The 27,084-nt window shown below is 36.9% G+C and overlaps 1 protein-coding gene across 5 annotated transcripts in view; it reads left to right on the top strand.

The window, feature by feature from the left end:
• Positions 1 to 27,084, top strand: part of ASXL3 (ASXL transcriptional regulator 3) — a 123,971-nt gene that overhangs the window by 44,100 nt on the left and 52,787 nt on the right. For 4 of the 5 annotated variants that reach the window (XM_062633487.1, XM_062633488.1, XM_062633490.1 and 1 more), the window contains 3 exons: positions 11,625 to 11,733; positions 13,053 to 13,164; positions 22,549 to 22,670. In XM_062633487.1, coding sequence (XP_062489471.1) covers positions 11,625 to 11,733; positions 13,053 to 13,164; positions 22,549 to 22,670 — 343 coding nt within the window. Of the gene's footprint in view, positions 1 to 11,624; positions 11,734 to 13,052; positions 13,165 to 22,548; positions 22,671 to 25,709; positions 26,349 to 27,084 lie in introns of those variants that run through there. The other variant, XM_062633491.1, reaches the window with a different exon arrangement.

Raw genomic sequence — 27,084 nt, 5'->3', positions numbered from 1 at the left:
TATTTTTTATTTTGTATTTGACTAACAAGTTATATCTCAATAACGCTCACGATATTCTTAAAGCACTACAGAGAAAATCATGGAGACTGGCCAATTAAAAAGCCAAATTAAACAAGAAAACTTGGGATAACTTCATAGAGGTCCCTTGTGTAGGATAATTAAATTTTAGAGGCCAAAAGACATTCAGTGATTGCTGACTATGTCTTGTTCAGCATAGCCACTTTACTTTCCACCTTAAATTTTTTTTTTTTAAGAGTAAGCTTCATCCAACTTGAAGCCAAGAATATTTGGAAGGGTGGGGTGGCTTTTTTCCATTTTATACATTGCACATTTTGTGGCAATGTTTTTCTTGGGTTTAGTACATTTTTGATTGTAGCAGTCATTACTTCATTTTTCTAAACATATGTATTTAAAACCCACAAGGGCCTATGAAATCTGATACTAAAATAAGACATCATATATATCAAAACCATGGTTTCTTTAAGAAATCCGTTTTTTAACCTCTGCTCCAGTTTCTTTCATGTGGCAGGAATTCATATTTTTCTTTCTTTATAATTTTGTCCTTCACGGTGATCATTCATATTAGAGTAAAAAAAGTAAAATGTACAACTGCTTTTTAATGAAATCAGTTAAAGCTGCTAAAAGGAAATATTTTATTAAAAGAGAACAGAAAAAACTCATATTCTTGAATAGGAAGTAGCTGTCAGAGAGACCTGTATTGTTTGACTTGTATAAGAATTTGTTGCACAAAGAAATCAAATAGTTTCTTTCAAGTGATGTTGAATGGGGAGGGTGTTTTCAGTCCAGAGAACACCTTCGCTGTTGTGACCATCTCTGACGCATGCTGGTCTCTTGTTCTTTTGAGATAATTTTCTTCCTGAAACATTTTTCTTTTAGGATAATTTCAAAAGATCCTTTTTAATCTTTGCATGTGTCTTTCAAAACCACGTTTTTTTGGTTAGTATTGCTTTTTCTTGTATTATTTGTACTGCATCTAAAAAAATGGCATAGATTCAGAGCACAGAGGTGCATTTACTATTATTGACTATGAGAATTTTATGCACAAAGCAGAAAAACTTAGGTTTTTTCCAGGTGTTAGGGAACACAGAAAAGTGTAAACATTCTCTATAAAACTTGTATTCTCATTTCCTTTCTGGTTGAGGAATGCTTGTTGCCATATGTGAATATCATTTAAGAGGTGGCATAGTGTTTCAAGCGTACTTTCCAGAACATTCAGGATATTCATGAAGACCTACTCAGAGGCTTGGCTGATGAAGGACAAGGGAAATCAGCAAAAATAATGGGAAGGGGTATTTACATTTTAGGAAAGCATGTTTGTATCTTTCTGTCTGCAGTGTATAATGTGGCATTGTTATGATATGTTTGTATGCTTTTTATTTTTTCTTCTCGTATTGCTAGCATCTTATTTTCAAATGCACTGTAAATCCATAGCGAATTTGTATCTCCATAGGATATTTTTCCTTCAAAAACATTTTTGTGAAGAATGATGTTTTCAGGGAAAATCCACAGCAATAACTCTGTAAAATTCTACTAAGGAACACTTTTAATTTTTATACAGGTTCTGGAACCTGTGTATGTAAAGGTTTTCTTGTGAGAGAAAATGGTTTTTAAAAAATAAAAGCTTCACTTGGCTTAAGGAGTACGGAGATTTGCAATGAGCTTTCATTCCCGGGGCTTTTCATTTTATTGTTTTTACCGAGTCATAATAAAGCCCTGGCTTTACTACAGATGAACTCCATTTGCTTTTTATTTGTCTGGAATATTACTGTGGCTGTTGTCACCAGGTTTGACACCATCTGACATTTTCCCAGGCTGCCAGCACCAGGAAATACAATCTACTTTGCTCTAGATATCAAAAAGATTCATTAGCAGTGTTGCAGGGTACCACAGCTTTATACACTCTGGCCTCAGACCAGAGAGTGCGCTAAAGGTAAAGGTGGAAATGCTGAACTTGATTGCAATGTCTATCAAAGGCCATTGAACAGCACAGAGGGCAGATCTGATGTTTTTTCAGTAGTCTTTAGGTCTGAGGAAAAAAGAGAAAGATCAGGTATACCATAGTGCTGCAGTACAGCTAAGTGTAAAAACCCCAAGTTTGTGGGTTGCAAAAGTGAGCCAAACTCATGGCTACTGAGAAGGAATTAGAACAAAAACATATGGGTCGTCATTGTCCTGGGTTCAGCTGTAACTTATTTTTCTCCTTGTTAGTAGTTGGTGCAGTGCTGTCTTTTCAGCTCTAGTCTGAGAGAGCTGATAACACACCGATGTTTTTAGTTGTTGCTAAGTAATGCTTACCCTGAGAAAGGACTTTCCATTCATTGTCTCATGCTCTGCCAGTGAGGAGGGGCACGAGAAGCTGGGAGGAAGCAGAGGCCATGCCCAGTATAGTGGAGGGAGTTACCTGGAAGGTCTAGACCAGGTCTGGTGAATTCAAAATGTAAAACCAGAATAAGTGAGTTTGTAAACAAGATTTCCTGCTAAGGAATGCAAAAAAAAAAAAGGAATGAAAATACTCTCTCATGATAGCTGGCTTGAATTTGGTATCCATGTTGAATTTCTCTTCAGTATACTGCTCCAGACTGTTTCACATTTGCAGGGCAATGAAAAGGTTCAGTTTCTTGCCGATATTTTAGACAACTGTGATTCTGGCTGCTTGTAACTCCCTCATAAGCTACAAAGGGCAGAGTTCAAGTTCATTGCTCTGTTCTTGCGCTTTAGACATTTGGGATTCACTACTTGGGATAACTTCAGTGGAAGCTGATGGTGAGTTCTGCTAGCTTGTGAGGCAGATGCAAGGTATCTGTAATGGGTGTGTTACATTTTAGTGTGTCTGTAGCTCTCCTTGTATTTTCTGTCATACTAATAATATTCTTGCCACTCTCTTCATCTGGTTCAGAAAAACAAGAAATCTACGTGAGTGCTGAGTATGAAGTGATGTCAGTAGTAATGTATTATTATACATTATTATACATTACTTACACTAGTAACGTAATTTCCTATCAGATTCTGGGGTTTGGTTTGTAGTCTGTGAGACAATGGTCAAATCATCTGTCTTGTTGCCTGATAGCTGTGAGCTTTATGGTTTACTTGCTCTGCTCAAGAATAGTGCTGTGTTTGTGGTATTTGAAGGCTGAAGGCCACATGTGAAGCATAAGTAGGACCAGAGATATAAAAATTTTCTTTAGGCTGCTGCCCATATGAGAACAAAACTGATGTTAATTTTGGCTAACATGGATAAAATTGATTATAAATAACCTTTTAAAGTACACGTATTCCTTTTAAGACATGTCTTTTAATCCATTAAAATCTATTTTAAGATCCAACTGGGAGAGCTTATATTAGGAATAAACCTTAAGTATAATTTATTCAAACAGTATAAATAGTATTTAATCTGTATGCGGCTCAATTCCTATGAAGCTTTAGCAAGCAACTTCAGGCTTAAGACTTTTATTATGACTTTATGTATTATTTAAGTGGTTAAGACTTCAGAACATAAATAATTTTGACAGTCACACCTACTGTAGGTATCAAGAGTATTTTATGTAGCTCTCATTAGTAATCCCTATAAAAATTAAGAAGCCAGTTGACAGTTCAAAAAGGAAATGCTTTTTTCTTTTTCCAATTTATGAATAAAAACTTTGTGTAAGAGGCTGAGATCTACCACCTCTACCATTTCAGCAGTGTATATATAAACATAGTAGATGGATCCCTAGCTATTTTCTACCCACTAACAAAAAGACGATGTTTTTATTGTTTAATAAATTATGTTCGATATGTAACATTTTGAAAAGCATCTCTTTTTGTCTTTTTATATGCAACACATAGAATCATAGAATAGTTAGGGTTGGAAAGGGCCTTAAGATCATCTAGTTCCAACCGCGCTGCCATGGGCAGGGACACCTCACACTAAACCATGCCACCCAAGGCTCTGGCCAACCTGGCCTTGAACACTTGCCAGGGTTGGAGCATTCACAACCTCCCTGGGCAACCCATTCCAGTGCCTCACCACCCTCACAGTAAAGAACTTCTTCCTTATATCCAATCAAAACTTCCCCTGTTTAAGTTTGAACCCATTACCCCTTGTCCTGTCTCTACAGTCTGTAATGAAGAGTCCCTCCCCAGCATCCCTATAGGCCCCCTTCAGATACTGGAAGGCTGCTATGAGGTCTCCACGCAGCCTTCTCTTCTCCAGGCTGAACAGCCCCAACTTGCTCAGCCTACCATCTTCGTATGGGAGGTGCTCCAGTCCCCTGATCATCCTCGTGGCCCTTCTCTGGACTTGTTCCAACAGTTCCATGTCCTTTTTATGTTGAGGACACCAGAACTGCACACAATACTCCAGGTGAGGTCTCACGAGAGCAGAGTAGAGGGGCAGGATCACCTCCTTCGACCTGCTGGTCACGCTGCTTTTGATGCAGCCCCGGCTACGGTTGGCTTTCTGGGCTGCGAACACACACTGAAGACCCTCATGTTCATTTTTTTATAGAGCAACACCCCCAAGTCCTCCACAGGGCTGCTCTGAATCTCTTCTCTGCCCAACCTATAGCTGTGCCGCATCTAGTATATTTATAGTAATACACATCTAGTGTTTTTTTTCATTCAACATTTAAAAAACAATCTTTTAATCAAATTTTAGTTTCTTTCTAAAAATGACTTAACAGAAAGAAGTACACTTGTAATGATTTAGTAAATAAGATGTCATTGCTATTTCAAACATCGGAAAATATGACTTAGATTAATTTTTGTAAGTTAAAGTAGATAATTGATGAATGCATTTACAGTCTCCTGATCAGCAAAAAGTAATACTGCATTAAAGCTCTATGTATTTGCTGATGGAGGTATTTTAATTATTTCAAGCAGTGAATTAATTAACCTTGGAATAGGAAAATAAATGGAAAAAATTCAAAAGCAAGATTTAAATTGATTGTTCCAATCAAGTTTTCTGTTTGATAATTTAAATTGGTTTATTTTGGATTAGCATGTTTAGTCAATTGAAAGGATGACACTGAATGAAATTTTACCTGGACTGTGTAGTCTGTATTTAACGTTGGATCAGAAAGCAAATGTACTGCTGCTGGTGTTCCTCTGTGTAATGGGTTTGTGTGGGAAGGTTTTTTTTTTGGGGGGGGTGGGCTTGATATGAGGGGTGATTTCCGTGAGAAGCTGCTAGAAGTTTCCCCTGTGTCTAACAGAGGCAATGCCAGCTGGCTCCAAGACAGGCTTGCCACAGGCCAAAGCTGAGCCCATCAGTTATGGCGTTAGTGCCTCTGGGATAACAGATTTAAGAAGAGGGGAAAAAAATCCCAGTCCACTGGCAATTGCAGCTGGAGGGAGGAGTGAGAACATGTGAGTGCAACAGCTCTCGCAAGCACCAAGATCAGTGCAGAAGGAGGGGCAGGAGGTGTTCCAGGCACCAGAGCAGATATTCCCTCGCAGCCCATGGTGCAGACCATGGTGAGGCAGCTGTGCCCCTGCAGCCCATGGAGGTCCATTGTGGAGCAGATATCCATTTGCAGCCCATGGAGGACCCCACACCAGAGCAGGGGGATGTCCAAAGGAGGCTGTGGCCCTGTCAGAAGCCCGTGCTGGGGCAGGCTCCTAGCAGGACCTGTGTCCCCATGGAGAGAGAAGTCCATGCTGGAGCAGGTTTGCTGCAGGACTGCTAACCCTATTGGGGGCCCTGTTGGAGCAGTCTGTTCCTGAAGGACTGCACCCCATAGTAGGGACCCACGCTGGAGCAGGGGAAGAGTGTGAGAAGTCTTTCCCTGAGGAGGAAGGAACAGCAGAGACAGTATGTGATGAACTGGCCACAGCCCCCATTCCTCATCCCTGTGTGCCACTGTCATGGAGGAGGTAGAGGAAATTGGGAGTAAAGCTGAGCCCAGGAAGAAGGGAGAGGTGGGGGGAAGGTGTTTTAAGATTTACTTTTATTTCTCATTATCCTACTCTGATTTGATTGGTAACAAACTAATTTCCCTAAGATAGGCCTCTTTTGCCTGTGACAATAATTGGTGACTGATCTCTCTGTCTTTATCTTGACCCATGAGCCTTTTGCTGTATTTTCTCTTCCCTGTCCAGTTGAGGAGGGGAAGTGATAGAGCATCTTTCATAGGCACCTGGCATCCAGCCCACCACACTCTGTACAGATCTACAAAATAACCAGAGAAGACAGTGGAGTCTTCATCATCATGTCATTTGACTTGTTTCGATTAACTCGGAGGTTTTATTGCCTAAAAGTTTGTAGACGGTTGGCAGCAAATCTTGCAGTAATCAATGGTTTCAGCCATTTACTCTGTGCTCTCTACTTCCCTCTGTGCTAAGGAAGGATCCTGTGCCTTTATCATTTGAATACAGTAAAATGTCTGGGGTTTTTTTTCAGTCTTCTGTTCTATGGACCTCTCCCGGTTCTTCATTCTGAGCCTGGGATGGAAGAACTTGCCTCAGCCCCAGCTTGAATGGCTGCTGCAGGGAGAGCAAGTGGCTCTAGAGTGGTCAGTGGCAGTTTGCCTATCTTCTTGTCTTGGTGTTGGTGCTTAGGTTCCTGGTGGTTTTGTGTGTCTGTCCCAATTTAGATCACAGCTACAGCAAGTTCAGACATTTTGCTGGCAAGACCATGGACATGCAGCTCTTTGAAGACTGGGAAAAATCTCATTTGGCTTCATCACCATGGGCATCCAGTACTGCAAGCATTATTCCATGAAACACTTCAGTGAGCAGAGCACATGTAGACATTACTCAATTCTTCAGCATTTCTGGATGCTGTATACATTGGAAAAAATATACTTAGGGTATATCATTAACCACAGCCTTAACCAAAATTTAGATTTATTTGAGATGAAGAATCCTATGATACAGTGCTGGATGTATGCTGAAAAGATCATGCAACACAAATGCTAACACTGGGACAGGTTCCAGTATATGTACCAGCCAAGACTGGTGTGTATTTGATCTTCTAATGAAGGTCGTTTTACAAACTTCCATGCTCTGTTCTGGTGTTGATTAAAACATCAACAGCTACATTCACACTTTTAGGTGATCTGCGAACTTTCTTTTTCTTCCCCCAGTGATTGTGAAGAACATTTATCTCCATTGACTTTAACAGCTTTTTACATTTTTCTGAAAAATTACAATTACATCTTTAACTTTTCTGGACCACACAAATGTGTTTTCTACAGCCTTCCCTCATAAGTTTTACTTTCTTTATCTGGTATTACTCTTGTGTACTCCAAACCTGGTGTAACTTACATGTATTGTAAACATATTTTATTCTGAGTGACTTCATATCGAGTCTAGAAATTAGTCCTGAAGCCTTTTGATTTTACTTTGTTTCCAGCAGTGAGTAAAAATTGTTGCTCCCGTGTGACTATTTATGGATCTGTATGAAATGAGCAGATGATTTCAAACAAATAAATACTGAGCACATTTACAATAGCTGAGTGCTGCTCTTACAACAGTAGTTGTTTGATTTGGGAAAATATCTTAAGCTCTGGGGGGGGGGGGCTATGCCATGTGCAGGGGGGCTGAGCAGCCGAAATGCTGCCTGCTGCAGGACCCAAGGTGCCTTGTCTGCATAGTCAGGCAACTTTCAGTGTCTGCCACACTCTATTGGTTGGCTTTAGTCCATTTATTTTCCATATTTAAAACTTCTTTTTTTTTTCCAATATCATAATCTCTTTCTCTTGGCAAGCAGTCTAGCAAAGACCATTAGAATTTGAAGTATAACCATAGACGTTTAAGGGGGGTTCTGACAAAACTGTGTGTTTAAGAAGTTTCCAGCATAAAAATTAGTAGTGTTTCTACTGGTGTTTTTAGAGATTTTTGTAGGGTGTTGGGGAGGGTGGCAAGGGAGAGAAAGACTGAAATCTGTACTTCATGTACATGGTTTTGCAGAGCTTTTTGTGTAGCCTGTGTAGTGCGGCATTTGCTTTTAGGTAATATGGGCTGCATGACCAGAAGAGGGAGCCCAGAGTCACAAAATATTGGAGATATTTTTGACTGGGGGAGCTGGGGTGAGAAGCTTGCTTTGGTGATGTACAGGAATTTCAAGATTAGACTTGGAAGGATGTGTCAAGTGCTACCAAATTATAGTGGTTCTGGGAAAGAGCGTTTATTACACATTGAAATGCCTGACATCTTTGATCAAATTGTATTTAAAAAAATTCTATTAGAAGGCTAATTATTTATTTCTTTTCTTTTTCCTATATTGCTGGTTGTTGTAACTTCGTATCACCTTTACAGAAAGTAAGTAACTTTCCATTTTTTAAGTCTGCTTTAAAGTGGGTGGGTGTGAGTATACTGCTTGTGTGTATATATAGATTTATAGGTATATAAAATAAACATATGACCAGCAACCTGGTCTAGTGGAAGGTGTCCCTGCCCATGGCAGGGGTGTTGGAACTAGATGATCTTTAAGGTCCCTTCAAACAAAACTATTCTATGAATTGATGATTCTATAAATTAGAGCAATCTTAAAGTCATACTTCTACAGAGGGTGACTCCCATGTTTGAGTGACTTTTAGAATACAACAGTGGTTTAAAGCAATCTCACTTAAAAGAGAATAAATAGTATGAAAGTTCCGTATCTTAATAATGTAAATGGTAAACATATTCCTTGTGTGTAGACTATGGCAACAAAACTTGCAGGATATTGTTATGGCTTTAGAAGTTCATAGATACCAAGTTACAAAGTAGAATATTATTACATCCAATTTGATTTAACTGAATCAATGTTGAACTGACTTGAAGTGTTTCAAGAACTTAGGTTCTGTGCTATTTTTGACATCCAAAGATATTTAGCTTTATATCTGTCAGTCTTTGGCTGCTGTATTAATATATGCCAGCAGCACTCAGCTGAACGAGTATGTCCTTAGGTTGTGGGAGAAGTTAGAAAACATGCAATAAATAGTCTGGATCCCTCAGAAACTTCTCTGATTCAGATATAAGACTGCATCATGGGTTCTTTGCTTGCTGGCTTTTCTAATTGTAGTCACATGTGTTTTGATAGCATATATTGTGAGCATTTCCAGCATCTCTTGTGGGTAACATTTGGGAATTTTAATACAGTGTTTTAAGGATCCCTGTGCTGTCAGAGTATACAAATCACTGGTTAACAGCAGTGGTGAAGGACACCATGGAATTCCAGTTTGAGCTGCTAGCTCAAAATATATCCCACCCCACAGTGTTCAGATTATTAGTTTGTTTGCAGCTTTGTTAAGTATGCTAGTCATACCCAAGGGCAATTTTCAAGAAGGACGGATATGGCCCTTTGCATACCAAATTATTTAGGAACTTCAGATATCTCTATGAAACAAGCATAACAGTAGTTGAAAGTACTTCTTGGCTCAGTAGCTGCTACAGATTTCTTTGTAAATCAGAGAGTATTTTCTATTGTCCACTTGCCAGTTGGCTAGACTTTGAAGATTAAGATATCTGCTGTGAGCACAGTAGTGGTCATAAGAGATTGCCAAATCCTCTATTTTAGGTTCATTCATCTTGTATCATTTTAATTGGTTAATGATATGTAAAAATAAGTATGGTGTCCAGAATATCTACATTCAAAAGAAGAAGGATACAAATTGTTCATACATGCACACACGGTTTTGTTTCTTGTTGATATATTACATTTCTCTTCCACTGCAGAGTCAGCAAGTTCTTTCTATCTCGCAGAGAAAGTCTTAGTCCATGATAATGTTTCACTAAAAAGATCCAAGACTGTGAGAGTTGAAATTGCTTCACGTTATGTTTGTTAACATATGGAAGAAATTACGCAGCCAGAACTGCTGGTTTAAATGCTTTGTGTCGTTGCTTGTCAAACATTAATACAATAAGGGAAACGTGTAAAGAGAAGTATCCTGCTTATTCCAAAACTGTTTTAAGTAATCGTTAAACTCAATGAAGTCTCTTAATGTTTTATGTGCTACTGCTAGCAGTATCATTATATTTCTACTCTATTTACTTTTGTATTCTGCTCTAGTATTATATCAAAACCAGATGTGGAATTAGTTTTATTTGCATGGGGGAAAAGAAACAACAAAAACTCACCAGAGTTTTCATATTGCATGATTTTATTTAGAATACATTGTAATATAGATCTCTGTTAAATATCTGATGCTTTTATTGACAAGCAGCATTTTTATTTGATTTTAGATGTAGTGATGAGATACATTAGGTGACAAATAGTAAATAAATTATATTGGACAGGACTTCCTGTCCTGAAGACACTTTATAGTTTTAATTTTTACTGGAAGTGCAATTATCACGCCCTCCATCTTTCCATGAAATTAACACATGTAGAGTAAGGAAGAATTTTGTTGTAACAGAGCCACGCAAATCAACAGGAAGTGTTACCATGTGAAAGATGGCAATTTCATAGAATTTCGTATAATTTCAGTCCAGTTGCATTTATAAAAAAAGATCACTCATGCAATTTTCAACAAAGATTGGATGTTGTCTCATAGTATTGCATAATAAAAAATGGTAGTTTCTGACAGACGTTTGAAGTCATGTTCCTGGTTTATAGTTGAGTATATAATTAATCCTGAAATACTTAGCAACACACTTACTTTAATGCACAAGCATTGTTCCACTTAACTAAGTGGAATATATTTACGTGGCTAAAGATAAGTGTGCGTGCAGGCTAGGGACCCCAGGGAGGAAGCACAGTTTCAGATTCAGTCCCTGAGTACACTGTGTACATGAGTCAGTAAATGGGGATAAAGATGTGATAGCACAACTATAAACCTTGTACTTTAATTAAGTTAAAATGAAATAAGATATTTTTTCCCCATAATTTTTTGGATCAACTTTTCAGAATAGTGTAAGTGTCGCAAAGGTAGAAACATCTGCTTTCTTTTCCTGATGTAAACATGCATATGTTACAAAGACACCTCTGTACATGTACTCTTTTTTTTTTTTTCCTTAATGTGTTGTGTTTTTTTTTAAGTAGTCCCTTAACATGCATTCCACAGTGGTATTACAATTACTACCTTGAGTAGGTCAATCTCTTAATCTCTAAAACAACTCTAATTAGAAAAGACAGTGATTCATAGAAAGCAGAAATGTGCTTGTATTTATGTGTAGTAATGCAGGCTGACCATGTTAAGAAAGAAGGCTTAACTATATATCACTTTTAATTTTAAATGTGTTCTTCTTTGGCTCTTTATTATTCTTTTGTTGCCTTTCATCCTATGGGATGCAGCTGCCCTTGAACTTGGTGCTGTTTTGATCATTCATGTGCAGCAGCCACATTGTCTGTAACATTTTAAAAATGAGGCTTCATGGTGTTATTTACAAAGTAATTTCACATAAATATTTGGACTTTGGTTCTCTTAGAATGTGGAGAAAAGCCTAATTATAATTCACAGACTTTTTGCCTGGAGCCTAAGGGACAGATGCATATGATTAAGTTTGAAACTGGCCTGTTATTGTAATGTAGATGTTTTCAGGGTTGAGAGAATTAAGCAAAAAAGGGAGGGGGGCCCAAAAAAAAAAAAAAAAAAAAAAAAAAAAAAGAAGCCAGGCAAGCATGAATTTAAAAAAAATAGAACGAGGGAATAGTTTTACAAGAGGCACTCAATCTTGGACTGCACAATTTTATTTTTCAGTGGAACCTCTCCATTAGCTTGCCTGAATGCAATGCTTCATACTAACACTCGTGTCGGTGATGGAACATTCTTCAAAATCCCTGGGAAGTCGGGACTCTATGCTCTCAAAGTAAGTTTAAATTTTGTATATGGAAAGTACATAGCGCTATTAATCAGTTTTATGAATGTCTCAATAGATATAAAGGTAAACAGATTAGAGTCTTTGAAGAGGAAATGACCTGATAGTCCTTGTAACTGCTTTCAGATGTCTTTTAAAAGGATTTATAATGAAAGTAAACACTGAATGTTTCATCCTAGAAAGCATAGACATGTTCTTGAATTTGGCATATGGTATAAAAAACACACAGTTTAGCTAAAATGCTGCTTTTTCAGAGTTCACAGAAAGGCCTTTGTTTTATGGGCAGTGAGCTCAAAAGGATCACTGACTTTCTCATTAAATAATTGTATTAATGTTTGATTTTCAACTAGTGCAAAATTGTTTTGAAGTCTAATATAAATCAGCTTTTAGTTTACAGGTCACAGCATTGCTTTTGAGAACAAGTGTAATTAAAGTGATAGAATTTTGGCTTTATACTGTTTCTATATCTCTCCTTTTTATTTTTCTTTTCCTGGTATGTATCTGATGGTTTCTCTGGGTGGAAATTTTTTGTTGCTGTACATGATCAAACTTAGAGTGGCTTCACAACAGGAGTGCAGGAATGTGAGGCAGAGGTGAGGAACAAGGGAGTGAGATTATGTTTGCAATCTAAATACAGTCAATTACAATTTTAGGCTGAAGGGAAGAATCTTTTGTAATTTATGGCAGATTTATTTGATGCAAGGGTTTAAAAAATAAAAAAAAACTCAGCTTTGACTGCTCCAGATCAGTAAAAATTCTGTATCTGAGATTGAATTAATAGTTTTCAGGAGCTCTCTTTCCTAAGTTACTAAACCAAATGCTGTTGTTTTTCTTTAAATTGGGAGATATTCTTGGCACAAATCCAGGTATTCACAATCACTCCCATGCTTGTGAGCTCCAGGTTGCTTCAGTTATTTGAATTCAGGAAACAGGCAAAGGCAGAAAAGAAACATTAAAGGATTTGTGTTTTGCTGCAGCGTTGTGGACACTCAACTGGAAAACTAGGATATTAACAGCCAAACAAGTCTGCTTTTGTTAAAAAAAGTGGAAGTTCTTGCATTTTTTTTCTTAAGTGTGTGTTATGACTTTACAAAATAGCTTTTTTGCTTTGCAGATTGTTTCATGGAGGTCTGTTTTTATGTCTTTCTCTGAAGTATCTCACAAGCATATCAAGCATATTTATTTTATTCTGTGTTTTGAAATGTAAGCATGAGAGCACCCTGCAGGAATCTATTTTCAGAGATGCAGCAGAATCATGGTTGATTTTTTTTCTTGTCAATTTTATTTTTTTTTTTCTTTTTTACTTGTAGAAAGAAGAATCATCATGCCCTACTGATGGAACATTGGATTTAGGATGTGAATCTGAATTAGATGGCACTGAAATGGCTGAGACAAACAATAACAATGGAGAAGAAAATGGTGGTAGGTGTTTTAATTTCAGTATAACAGGGTGGGAAAAGAATAAGTATTGTTTGCTTAAGATTTTGATGGTGCATTTTCTAAACAGTATAAGTAATGTTTTTTAATTAGCGGAACTATTTTTGAGTGACTCCCTCTCTTTTTTGGCCTTATAAAGAAATCACGAACACCAAGTGCCTTTTTTTGACTTAGATCTGTAAAATACAATCAGTGCTGTTGGGTGTGTTTTGTGTAGATAATTTTTTGGCTTACAATTATTTTGTTCTAGTGCCCACAGCTGTTTTCTAGTCCTCAACAGTAATTTGCCTTACCAGGCTTCAGACTTGCCATAATCAGGTAGACACCTCATTCCTTTCAGTGTAGGCATTGGTCCCTCAGTAGAGTTCTGGGCACAGGACAAAGGTTTGTATTCTTTTGCTTCAGGCTGAGATTCTCCTGGGTGCCATGTTGACATAAAGACATGTTGAAGTATCAAATCCTGTGCATTTGTTGGGTTTTTTTTCTGAGATAATGGCAAACTGAAACATTGCAAGAACTTAAAAATGACAACCTTAGTAATATCTTTCCTTTTTGAGAGGTAATAATTGCTCATAAAGAAAACACAGTTCTTCAGTCACCTACAGTTACTTGCAAGTAATAGAAATTAGTATTCTTATTAAAACTGCACTCATGTAATGCTTATAAAGTGAATGCTTTGTAAAAAGCAAGGTTCGCAGGACCTCTGATATTAACATTTCCTTGATCTCCTCTTCTGCTGTCCTCTCACAACCTGTTCCACTGCTGGACTGCAGCCTGCTGTTTTGACTCACTTTGTATCTGGTGAGAGGGTGTCCTGTCTACAACTAGAACATGAAAAGGCTCAGCTCACCTTGTTGTTCTCCTACAGACATCCCTTTTGATCTTGGTTTCCATGCTGCACCTATACAGGACTAGTGCTGCTGTTTCAGTATTGCTTGCTAGCAGCATTGAAAAAATCATAAACTGCTTAGTAACAGGAGTAAGAGAACTACCTAAGACTAAAGTTGTGAATTTGGTGGTGAAGTTTTGAAGTTCAGTAGAAAAAAACAAAAGTCAAGTCTTCTTAATTGGCTCTGTTTCTTCATTTTCTTTGATATGTTTTTAATTCAATGGAATCTGCATGTGCAGTGGTTTTATGCTTATGATGGATTTATGCTTACAATCACTGCCTGTATAAGTGAACATACATATTTGTAGTTCTTGAACACTTCCCATCTGATGCACAGTTTGTTGATGTATACTTCCCTAAGTCACAGGAAGAATACAGAGGTGAAAAGCAGTGTAAGTGTACAGATACGAAAGCAAACATTGATGTTATTTGTTATAAGCAAATAAAAATAGGGGCAAAAACCTGGCAATTATTTAGGAGTGGCAGGATGCAAATAAGGGGGCCAGAATGCCAGAAGTAGAAAATTGCTGGGTTTTGACTGGGAGGAGGCTGCATAGTAACTTCACAGTTTACAGCAATAAAAATAATTCTAGCACTTTTGGTAACATAAAGGAGCAGCTGCTAAAATTAAACATTTAAAAATATTTGGGTTAGAGCAGTAAATTACACCTAGATTGTGTAATTAAAAAAAAAAAAAAGCTGAGAACTTTCCTTCATGTTTCATCTTTAAAAAATCTAGGAAAACAGCAATATATTTAACTTTTTGCAAGCAAGACTTTTTTTTCTGTCATGTGGTAGATATATTAAAAAAGAGTAAATTGGATAGCAGTAGTGAGTCTGTATGACATATAGAAAGGCTGATGCTAGGTGTGGTTAATAAGGAATTGTAGACAGCAGATCTTGTATCAGTCCACTGATACAGAACATAATTTTGTCAAACATGTTTGATAATCACTTCTCTTGAGACTAGAAGCTTTGTTGTTAAAGGTATCTATTGAGATATATGTGTAATTCTATGAGTGGTATCATTTACAGTATAGAATGCTTGGCTTAAAAACAAGACCATGCCTAGGAAGTGCAGCCAGTCTTAAGTGGATTGAAAATTACAAATTGTGAGATCGGCAAAGGCGTAGGAATCGCCATCACAGTAGGTATTGTTGCTGTTCTCTTAAGGATGTGTTGACCACTCTTCATTTATTATCTTTGTCAATACTTTTTGAAAAGTAGAAAAGCCTTCTTGATTAAATATATTGATAACATATAATAATGTTGAGGCCCCTCTTGATTGTCTTGTAAATGATTACATTTCAACAGCCTGAATTTTTTTAGAGTTTAAAGTGATGAAAAAGGTCACATTTATGCAGTGAAAACATGTATTCAGTAAACCAGTAAATCTGCAAAGCATTTGAGGATCATAACAGAAAATGAACTGAACGTGAATGAGATGCTTTTGCTAATTAGTCCAATGCAGTTCTTGGTCTATAAATGTGGTAGTACTGATTAAAGAATATAGACACAGTGTTTCCTTTGGGTATAGCACTAGTTAAATGATTAGTAGTGTATGTATTGCATTCATTGTAGCTGTAAGAAGCAAAATAGGGAAGGATTTAGAAAAGGCATGCATGAACTCCTGCGTGAAGAAATACCTCTTTTGCTCTGGGAAATTTAATAGGGGCTGTCTAGTTATTTTATCAAAGAGAGGTGGTGACTTGATTGGTTTGTAAATATTTGAGGAAATTTATCTGTAGAAAATATTTGGTCTAGCAGACCAAATCTAACAAGATGTCTATCAGTTAAGCTTTGTACACTAAAGCCTGAATTTTTTGCTTTCCAGGAAACTATTCTGTGCCATAAAAATAACATTTCATTCGGTACAAAAAAAGCACTTTATTCAATTCTCTGACTTGTCTTCTAAAAAAGGTCAATAGCTACAGTGCCTCCTTTCAGCCTTAATATCTGTGATACATATGACGATGGACATTCCTTGCACTTTGTATTCTTAATTGCCCAATTGATTGCATTTTTATTTGCTCTTGTTTCCACTGTGATAGAGTCCAGAGGCCCCAGTTCTGGCAGAGTGATCAGGAATTGTTTAGAAAGAGTTTTAAAAGTACAACTTTAAAGTTAGCTGAAAGCAGAGGATGAAACCCTAAGCAACAGCCTCAGTCCATTTGTGGCTTTTAGATGATAGTCTTCAACTTTCAGTGTAAAAAGTACCAGCTGACACTCAACCAAGAAGAATCACATTATTCCCCAGCAGGCACATTTTTCCCAGTATAAATACAGGCTACTGAACAATTTTATTAGCATAGTAAAATAAAAATTCCTCACACTTATAAACACGTGACTTTGCAAAAGCTGATACTCCACCTCAGTGTTGCTAAACTGACAACTGGAATGGTAACACACAACAGGAGTTTTCAGATGCTGTGGAGAAACCTTTCTTCCCCCACCTTCTCCAAAGGCTTATGTTAAGGAAACTCTTTAAACTACAATTGGTTTGTGTTTGGAATGAGATTTCTATAGAAGCTCTCTAGCAGTCTCATATCTTTTTCATAAAGTCCATTTCCCTCAAATCCAGGGGCAGCATGTAAAGATGCAGTCAGTTACAGAATAAAAATCCCAATTACTATTGCCTGAGAAAATGATGACTATAATATCCTTTTGCCCATCAGTAGAATGTTCTGTTCTCAAAAGGCATTTGTCTCTAGGGTTTCTGAAGCTAGGGCTAATCCATCAGCCACGGAACGCTGTTGATTAAAAATTGTCTTCATGGAAGCCAATGGAATGCACAACACAGTATCACCGTATGCTAGAGATTGGAAGGGACCTTGAAAGATCATCTAGTCCAATCCCCCTGCCGGAGCAGGAACACCTAGATAGATAATGTTACACAGGAATGCGTAACAATGATGTAGCAGTTCCTATGGTAGAGTGACTTCCCTCCCTACCCTAATCCAACCATAGGTTCTGATGTTTGCCCAAATGTGAGGAACATATGTCTACTTGCTGAACCCAGGACACTCTTGAGACACTTTGGTTTTCAGGGCTTCGTAAAACTCTTAAGTTCTTCAGTTGCAGACATGAAATGGCAGAATTAATTTCTTAGATTTCTTAGACATAGTAGATGAAATGGTAGATGATCGATAATCAGATTCATGCTGAATCCTGATTTTTTTTTTTCTTTGTAGCTACTCTGCTTTTAACATCTTGTGCCTTCTGGATTAGAAAGACACTAGGATAACTCCTGTAGTGAGGAATGCATATTCATAATTTTTTTACACCTGAGTCCACATTTAGATGTTCCGTTCCTTTGTGGAATGGAACTTCTGGCAATTCAGGGCAACCTGTTATCATTAGCATCTTGGTTTTGGGGAATAATGCTGAATGATTCTGCTGAATATCTGTTGTACATGGCAACATCTGCATGTGGGATAGGCTTTTCTAAAAGCAGAAGGACAGTAACAGAATAGCAGCTTGAACATAAAGAGTTTATGATGACACTTCAGAAAGAGATAGTTTTTCAATTTTTGTTTGTATGTTTGGTAGCTTGGGTTTTTTTCATCTCTCTGCAAGTACTATAAAATAAAAATACCTTACCCAGGATCAAGTTTAACTTCTATTTGTTTCATTGCCACTGGAGGGGAGCCATAAGAATGAGAGAAGATACTGTGGAGCTTGAGGGAGAGATCTTTCTCATCTGTTTTTGAGGGTTTTTTTTTTGCTGTACAGTAGAGTTAATGAGACCTAAGAAATCGGTGGCTTAGTGATGACAGACTGTATATTTATAGTGGAAAATGTTGACTTCCTTTGGAATATGGATTCACAGTTTTCAAAGCTTTGTGAAAAGTCTGGGCTCCAAAGCATGCCGACAATATAATGCAATTCAGTGGAAGCTACCAAACTGATGTGGTATTTGATGTATTTTTCCAAAAAAGACTATTCAATATTATTTCTCATTTTACAGTACTAGTATTGCTTTTCAAAAAGAATATTACAGTCACAGTAGTGCCCTTGCTATATGCATCTGGTTTTGCTTGCTTTGGTGAGCTTGTACAGTTAACTAACTCCCAAACTGGTTTTCATTTTCAAGAACTGATAACAACAGTTGGGTTCTGAATTGTTCAGATTTTGCAAGTTGGGCTCTAGAGGTCAAAGAATGATGGAGGTGAATTACTTCATACCTCTGTGTTGGCAAAGTGTAACGGTTTATGTCAATACAAGTATAGATCTGTGTCACCCAAAGAAAATACTGAATTTTATGGATATTTTAGAGAGAGACTTTATGTGTATGTTTTCCTGAGGGAGTTCTATCTGAAGTTTCCTATCTCTAGAGTGTGTGCATGCATCTTATGCTTGAGGTAGAATCTATTCTTTAGCATATGGTAGCAATATTAATTTGTGTTTTGTAATGTGGCCATTAGTAAACAATCCTTTTCATATGCTGTGGTTTCTGTAACAAAGAAGGGAGTGAACTGCTGTTGATTTTGCTGGTTTGATTTTAAATCAGTATGGTCTGTCTGAAATCAGAATTAATTGTGCTATATATTTTGGGAAAATCAGACCTTTAAAGCACTCCAGGAATTCTTCTGTCCATCTAGTTTCATAAATCTGTTTATAATTATTTCTAAAAACTTTCAGTGGCAGTGAAACAGAATAATTTTGAGTTGTATTCCTTTACAAGTTGTTTCTTTGAGGAAACACATCTTCTAACATTTTTTTTTTTGTGTAGGTGTTGTATTTCTTGTGTGGGAAAGGTAAAAGGTAATAGAAAATTACAGAGATGCAATCTTTTCATTACAGAAATTAAAAGATAACATTGCTGTTTTTTATAAAGGATAGCCTTTTATAGTAATTGCCAAAACTGGTCTTGGAGAAATGAAAGAGAGAAAGTTATTTTAAATGGAGGTTGTTGAAAACATTTTCAATATGCTCTTTTTGCTAAGTAATTCTAATTCTATCCTTCCAGTTAACACTCTCTGAACACTCACTAAGGAGGTCTTATCTTCAGAAACCCAGCTGCTCTTCCAGCTCATAACCTAACAGCTTATGGCTTAATAGTTCTTTTTGCTTTATTCCTTCTCTCAGTCCTGGCCCTACAAGAAGCCAATTTAAAGAATGGAGCCTAATTATTCTCCACTAAATGGAAATGCTTCCCGTAGGTTTAAAACTGCTCTTGTTCGCTTTTTCTGTTGTAGCAGTAATGGTGAATCCTCTTTATCTGCTACCCAAATATTTTTCCTTCGTCTGTCACATTCTTTCAGGGTTCTTTTTTTTCTGCCCATGTCCAGTTTATTTTTAGCATTCTTTTCTGGTAAAACTTTTCAAGCAAACATGGATCTGATAAAATTCATACCTCTTCAGTGCTTATGGATAAAGTAGTTGCAGATTTCCAGTGTTCTATGTTTGTACAAAGACCACTGGCTCTTCTTGAGTTTGTTTTGAGGTTACTGTGTTCTTTGGTTTCCATAGCAGAAATGCCTGCTCTTGTTGATGTTTATTTCAAACACTTACATGTTTTCCTGTCATATTTTTCTCTTTTTTCTTCTGATCCATTCAGAGAAAATCAGTCGGATGTTACCTGTATAAATGAACAAATAAATAAATACAATATTCTGTGGTCACAGGCATTGTAGTTTAGCACAGATTGATTTAAATTACGAAGTTGCAGAACATGTTTTAGAGAATGAATTTATTCATCTTCTCATATTGTATTTAATTTCCTACAGGAAAGTCAACTCATATTGTTTTGTAAACAATTAGTATCTTGGTTATCCTCTAAATAAATCCTAAGTATTAAATATTATGTAGCATTATTGTTTGCTAATGAAGTTAATAGACTGTATAAGTTATTAAGCAATTATATAGATTAACATAATGTATTTAGATTTTTAATGTTTCTATCTTCTACTTTTGGAAAATAGGCAGTGACATCTCTTATTTACTAGATGGTTAGTTTTATATCCATAATTTATATCAAGCTGGTTTGAAATGGAAAAGTAAATTTAATTAAAACATGGAAAACAATAGTTAAAATAGATTCTTACTATTTTAAGGTAATCGTTATATAAAGGAAAGTATTTAGAATATCCAAAATATATTTTAGAAAGGAAGTGTCATTTCTTGTTAATAAATGAATTTGACTTTCTTTAGTCACAATGTAATTTTAAAATTTCTGAGTAGCAGATTTCAGCCTCATGTATATTTCTTTAATCATAGACTGCAGAAAAAAAGTTTGTTTTTCAAAACTCTGAAAGAACTAGGTTTGGGTTGTTCTAAACTGAACCAGCCTGAACCAGTGAGGTATTCCTTCTGTACTTAAAGAATGTGTTTCATTTCCAGTTGCTTCACCCACTAAAACAATCCCTATTGCTTGATTTAACTTTGTTGTCAAAGCTTTAAAGAAACCCATACACTGATAATATTTTTATATAAAATTGAAGTACTGATAGAAATAAGAGGTAATAGACCCTGTCACAATTTCACAGCTTATTGTTAAAAGAAAAATGAATGAAAGCACAGAATTAATCTAGAACTATGTTTATTTTTATTGATGGTGTGCTGTATCATGACTTTGATATTAATTATTGTGGTGTTAAGCATCATCAGTTAGTGTTGCCAGACCTCTCCAGGATGAACTTTACCACCAAAATAAATAGGACAGACTCTTGGATAATGTCCTAGATCAGAGTAATGAAAATCAGAGTTTCCCATTTGAACAAGAAGGTGATAGGAGGTGCAGTCATCCCAGAGAACAGGATTAAGTTTTTCATGACAGGTCATGTTATATCCACTCTTAGGAGGGCCAGTTATGTAGCAGTTTCCATTCCTTAGGAATTTTAAAATTTGTTCTCCAATCCTAAGCTCTGGGGTTTGTGTATTCACACTATTTCTGTTTTTTCTTCAGTTCTTTGACACTCAGACTTTGCCGGTAAAAAAAGTCTCTTTGAGGGAAAAGACAAAAGCTGGGTAATTTGAAATGTCAGGTTTTTATTTTGGTGTAGGTGTTTATTGTCTCGGGAACTTATCTATTGCAGTGATTTAGGTTATATAAACCAGCTATTGTTTGTTTTCTGCTGACACTTTGCTTCTCCTTTAAGTTGTCTTTTTTGATAGGAGCTTTGCTCATCATGTGGAAAAAAAAGATCTAAACCAGGTGATGCTGTAAACTCAGAATCTGTTTTGTGTTGCAGCTTCTTTGTATATTTTGACAAATCCTTCATGTGTAAGGGAAAAAGGCGACAAATATCAGTTAAAAATCTTGTGACAAAATAGGATTAGTTTTATCTGCTAATGAAATTCTTTAAGCTAATGTGAAAATCATCTTGGCATAATTCCAATGCCATAAAAGAGTGTATTCTCTGTTTGCGAGGCAAGTATTAATTATTTTTAATTTCAGTGTGAAAACTAATGTTTTATATCACATGCATCTTATGGTGGCCCTCAATTACCGATAACTAAATTGTGTCTTTTTTTTCCTTACAAACACAAAAAAAAAATCATTACAATATTTCTCCTATGAAACATTGCTAAAAGCAAGGGAGTTAAGAATGGTGTTTCAAGTATCTGCTTGTCCCACTGAAGGATGGGAGGAAAAAAATCATAGGCAAAGAGAAACATTGGACTAAAATTGTTTCTGGCTCATATCTGCAACTGCTTTGAGTGTCATTGAACTGTTCTGGTAGATGTGTGAACTGTGGCAATCCAAACCATATACAGCTGCAGAGATTATAAAGAAGGTATGTCAACATGCAAACCAGCTTTGTGCAGTGCTGGAAGAGAGAGGTTTGAACTGAGTCAGCAGAGGAGAAAGGAAAAAAAGCTGCTTAATTTCTGGATCCATACTAACGCTGTTTTAGCTCGGCTGTCTTAGGACACTGGTGAGAGTAATAGTAATGCAAGGCATTAAGAGGGAAAGGCTGACAAGTAGCAGTGTGTATTACCTGAGAAACCAGAATTCCTCTTTGCAGAATATCATTCCAGTCTACCCGTTAAACAGGAAAGTGTGTGTTCTTAGCTTTACCAAGAAGTACTTATAAAATAGATGATTCTGGCTCCTAAAAAGCCATTACAATCTTGCGTGATGTTACATATTTATAAGTATTTCTAGAAGACAGGGTCATCAGTGTCTCTTGTATAAATACACACTTAGACACGTAATAATCCATTAAAAATGTCTTAGCGAGGAAGATAATTTTTGTCTAATGTGTGAAAACTACAGTAAAATTATTTCAGTTACCTTTCAGGGCGTGAAAATATGCAGGTCTGCAGAATTGCATAGAAAGGGTGTGATGTGGTACAAATATTTGTGAAGCAATGCATTTATTTAGAATATGGCCAGATTTTCAGCTCATCTGGACCTCAGGATTAGTTGAATTTCTTAGAGTGACATTTTTGTTTTCCAGGCACCTTTCTAAGATACAGGAAAGATAACCCTTAGAACAGTATTCTGATTTTTTTTTCTTTCTCTTTTTATAAAGTTTGCCCAAAGCAGACATCTGAAGAAATGTCTTCCAATCGTGATTCGAGCCTTACTAATGCACCAGTGCAAAGCAAGCTAGTATCTTCCTTCCAGCAGCACACAAAGAAAGCACTTAAGCAGGTAAGCTTGTATTGACTGATAGTCAATTGGCTTCCCTTTAGCATATGTGTCAGTCTTAGACAAATAACATCTCAGCAGAATTTCAAGGCATTTCTGAGGATTTTTAGTACTTTGTTTGGTGGTGTCTGTTTGTTGGGGTTTTTTTTCCAATGATACAGTCCTGCTGTCTATTGTGAGTTTAATGTTTTTTAAGCACTTTTCACATAAGCAGAATTGATTACGTTATCACACCCCTGCTTTTTCCTACATAAGTGTTTGTGTGGGAATTTTTATGTGAGGCTTAAAAAAACATTTTGAAAGAAGTTCTGGAGATAGGTAAGAATCTGGGTATACTCACTGTTCAGTTTTTCTTTATGGTCTGTTAAGTAATTTCTGTTTCATATTGTATATGTCACGGCAGTGTATAAAAGTGGGGTAGATTTGTTTTTTTTTTAATAACTTATGATTTGGATGATTTAGGTCGCAATAAGTAGTAAAGCCTGGCAAAAGTAGCTGATTATTGAAAGTCAGATGTTAATGAAAAGCATAATAATGTGAAAATTATTTTCCAAACAGTGCCAAACGTGTTCACTTTGCAGCTGGGCAAATAGAAAAGCTAAAATATTAAAATTAAGAGGAGAAAATGATTCTTTTTTTTAATTCTGAGTATGTAGAAATAGTTTTAGTCTTGTAAAGACAATCAAAAATAAAATACAACTTTTCTAAAGTTTTAGCATAATGAGATGATGTTGTTTTATTGTTTTCTCATAACTGCTCTCTTAGTTACAGTTAATAGAGGCCTAGTATTTCGTGGGGTAGATTGTTGCTGGGTTGTTGATTTAGGCTTAAGTTAAACAAAGCCTGTCCATATCTCTTTGAAACACTTCAGTGTTTGTGCTTAGCTTTTCATGCGGTTTGAGTTTAAATCCACTAAAGTTAATAGACCTTTATCATTCACATAAGACGATCTTTTACTTAAAGGCTTTGAGGACTGGAAAAGATTGTTGGATTGGGGTCTCACATCTGTTTGGTCAGGAAAATTAAGCAGTGGGCACATAACAGCTTCTGTCTGTGTGGATAATTGTGAAAAAGACACTCTTTTTGTAAACTCTTCTGTACAGATCTTTTGCAATATATGAACTTTCTTAGGGCTGGAGGGAGCAGGTAAAGGGAAAGGAGGGGGCAAAAAAGAGCAAAGCCACAAATGTTTGAACTTGTGTAACTATTTAAGCTCTACCGTTTGTCATTTAGCAGATGTATAGCATCAAGAATTTTTCAAAGGGCAAACCTGTCAGAATAGCTTAATTAATATAAAAAGTCAGAACATTGATGGAAAGCTTTGAAAACATCCCCTAAGGCAGCAGGGTTAGAGCAACATCAGAAAGTTAAGTAATCAATAAAAATAAATTAGTTTTAATTAAGTTAATGGCAATTAGGTCCTATACTTCAGAGTATGAGAGTGTTATTACAGCTATCAGTAAAATGTTTTCTCTATGCACAGTGTTAGACAAATGGGCTTTTGTATTGTGGAATAGTAGTGGATTTTTGCTTTGTTTTCCCTAGTTTCAGGTGTTGGCTACTGCCATATACATGCTGTAGATTTGATTTAATTTGTTATTGTAGCAGCGGTGGATAAATCTTAAGAGCATTTTTATTTATAAAATTGCAGTTGGAAATTTATTCTTTCACTTTCAAATCTTTCTATTGCTTTTATGGGTACAGAATACCTAAAATTTGTAGAAAGAAGAACCTGTAGTACCTTTGAATACACAAGAAACTTTTAGGTGACTTTATGAAACACTCCTCCCACATACTAACTTACTGGTACCATGCTACAGTAACAGAAGATGAGCCATCATCATGCTCTTGGAAAGTGCTTAATCTGTATAGACATATATATACTGTATGTATGTTGTAATGGGGTCTAGCTATTGCTTTTTTATTGCTAAGCAGTCGTCAGAGAATTGAAAACCTGCAAGGCAGTCTTTAAAACAGTTTCCTACTCAATTTCTTTAAAAACAGTGGGTTCTTCACATTAACTTGACCTTGTGCGTTTTTGTTTTGCAATCCATTAAAAGTGAGAGGGAAGTTGGTAAGGTAAAGTACTGCTTAAAGATGTGAGCTCGAATTAGAAGATTTTCTCCACTTTTTGTCTACTTATTAACCTTTCTAGTAATTTTTAATTCTCTTTAAAATATTATATGCTGTATGTATGTATGATTTGATTTGTAATGAGTTCTAGAGGCCTATTCTTGGGTTTAGATTGCAAACAGCAATCTCACATTTCCTTGTAACAGCCTGCATTTTAGGATGCTCTCATGAGTCAAATTAGTCACAACACGGCATCTCTTGAGATGCACTAGGAGCTTAGAGGAAAGGGCATTTTCTGAGCCCTGGCTCTTGGTCCTGATTTCTCTCAGGTAACAGTGGATCTGGGGTATTTTGCAAGGGCTAAGAAGGTTCACAGTTGCAGTAGGCTCTCAAAACGTCTGTGGCACAAGTCAGACCTTATGCCCTCACCTTTCAAAGGCTGGGCTGCCATTTTGGTCTGGAAACTTCCTGGGTTCACTGCTTTCTATAGTGTCCTTATTGGGAGAAAGGTTTTGAGTGTTTTACCACTGAGCGTATTTCATGCTCCTTTTTCATTTTTGAGGGAGTTTCAGTTTTGCTCTTGTGTAGTATCTGAGTGTAATGTCCAACAAAATAGTTCCCATTCGTGAGGGTTTAGACAAAAGGGTCTGTGGTGTATAGAGCTGCCTTTTATGCTTGGCTTTCTGATGGCAGATTTTACAGATTTCTGTTTCCTTTTTCTTTTGGAAGTGCGTGGGTGTGTGTACCCAGCTGTTGGTGATCTAGCACCTTTGACACGAAGGTTAATGGCATGCTGTCACATGCTGAGTCCTTATCAGTACTGATCAGTTCCATGCTGATTTACCTCATTTTCACACTCGAGAGTTTTGGCATGCAAACCCATGTAAGGACCTCTTCCTTGGAAAGTACTGAACTACATCTGCATCTGCTAGCAGTGGTACACGGTCACACTACTGTGTGAATTATTCTTTCTCTGGACAAGGCTAACTCACGTATGGACATCAATTCATGGCATAGTACCTACCATACTCCTCTCTGGTCCAGTTTCTGTTCCTTTGACTTGAGTTGATATTTTTTTTTGGAAGTCTTCGCTATATACAGATTTGTCTGTATCTATCAAGAGGTTCTTGGAACATTTCTAAGAAGAACGATCACACCTGCAAACTGGCCTCATGTAGGTAATACTGAGCATGTGTGAATATCCAGGACATTGAGGTGGTATTAGTGTCTGTTGGACTCTGATAGCCAAATATAAGAGCACCTTGTCAATCAGTGTACCAGTTGTTTCCTGGGGCAGTACCAAGAGAGGATAAAGAACTTGAAGATGCACTATAACAATGTCTGGGATAATAGTAGACCTCCCAGACATGGAAGAAAATCCTGCCTCACTTATGGCACTTTGGAATCAGCAACAAGAAGGGTACCCATAAATTTTCTGTTGGGAGAAGAGAGGATACTCCATTCAGACTCAGGATCTGAATACAGACCAGGACATGTCTGAGACTGTGCTGGGCATCCAGATCTCTTTGTAGAGACAGAAACTCCAGAGACAGCAGCCAAGTGGGTTTGGGATGAGAGAAGCTCAGGAAATAAGGGAGTCTACACAAGGTATGTTATTGCCATGGTTTGTTTTGTTTTGTTTTTTTTTAACTTTGGGCTTTGTCTGCATGCTTGGTGGCTGGGTTCATATATGTGCCACTATTTTATTCATAAAGTGGGTAGATGCAGTTTTTATGGAGAAGGATGGCACCCATGCATATGATTTGGTTTATAGTGGAAGTGGAAACTCCACACCCCTTTTTTCCAGTGGATGCTATCAGGCCCCAAGCAGTAAGAGAGCTGTGGGAAATTATGGTTTGGCTCATGCATTGCTTCTAAATTTTAGGACATTAGACCTGTACAGCTCCAAATAACATTTCGGTCTGACTTTTCTAGCACTACTGTAGTTATTATTAGACACCAACCCACAACCTGAAACGGGACTAAATTTCAGAGCAGAATGGTGAGCAGTGTAAGTCAGCCCCGATTTACCCAAATTCACAGGACTAGCTTATCAAGAATTCTTTGGGGTTTTTGCTTTGGGTTTTTGGGTTGTTTTTTTTTGTTGTTTTTTTTTTTTTTTTTTTAAGGACACAGGTGTCCAAGTGCCTAGGTTGGCATTGAAGGTAAAATCCTGATCTGCCTTGATGCTGGTGTGGATTTGCTTTCCTGTCTTCAGCTCAGGCACACTGCTTATCTTGCTTTGAGAGAAGAACAAGAGCAAACTCACCAGTGTTGCTCCCTCCGCACTCATTCTGTTAAGACTTCTTTTCTCGACTACAGCCAGATATGGGTTATCTTGAAG

Source organism: Pezoporus occidentalis, unplaced genomic scaffold, assembly GCF_034315485.1.
Source record: "Pezoporus occidentalis ecotype Australia unplaced genomic scaffold, CSIRO_AGI_Poc_V1 ctg4, whole genome shotgun sequence".
NCBI classification, from domain to species: Eukaryota; Metazoa; Chordata; class Aves; order Psittaciformes; family Psittacidae; genus Pezoporus; species Pezoporus occidentalis.
This window is presented reverse-complemented; position numbering and strand designations above follow the sequence as displayed.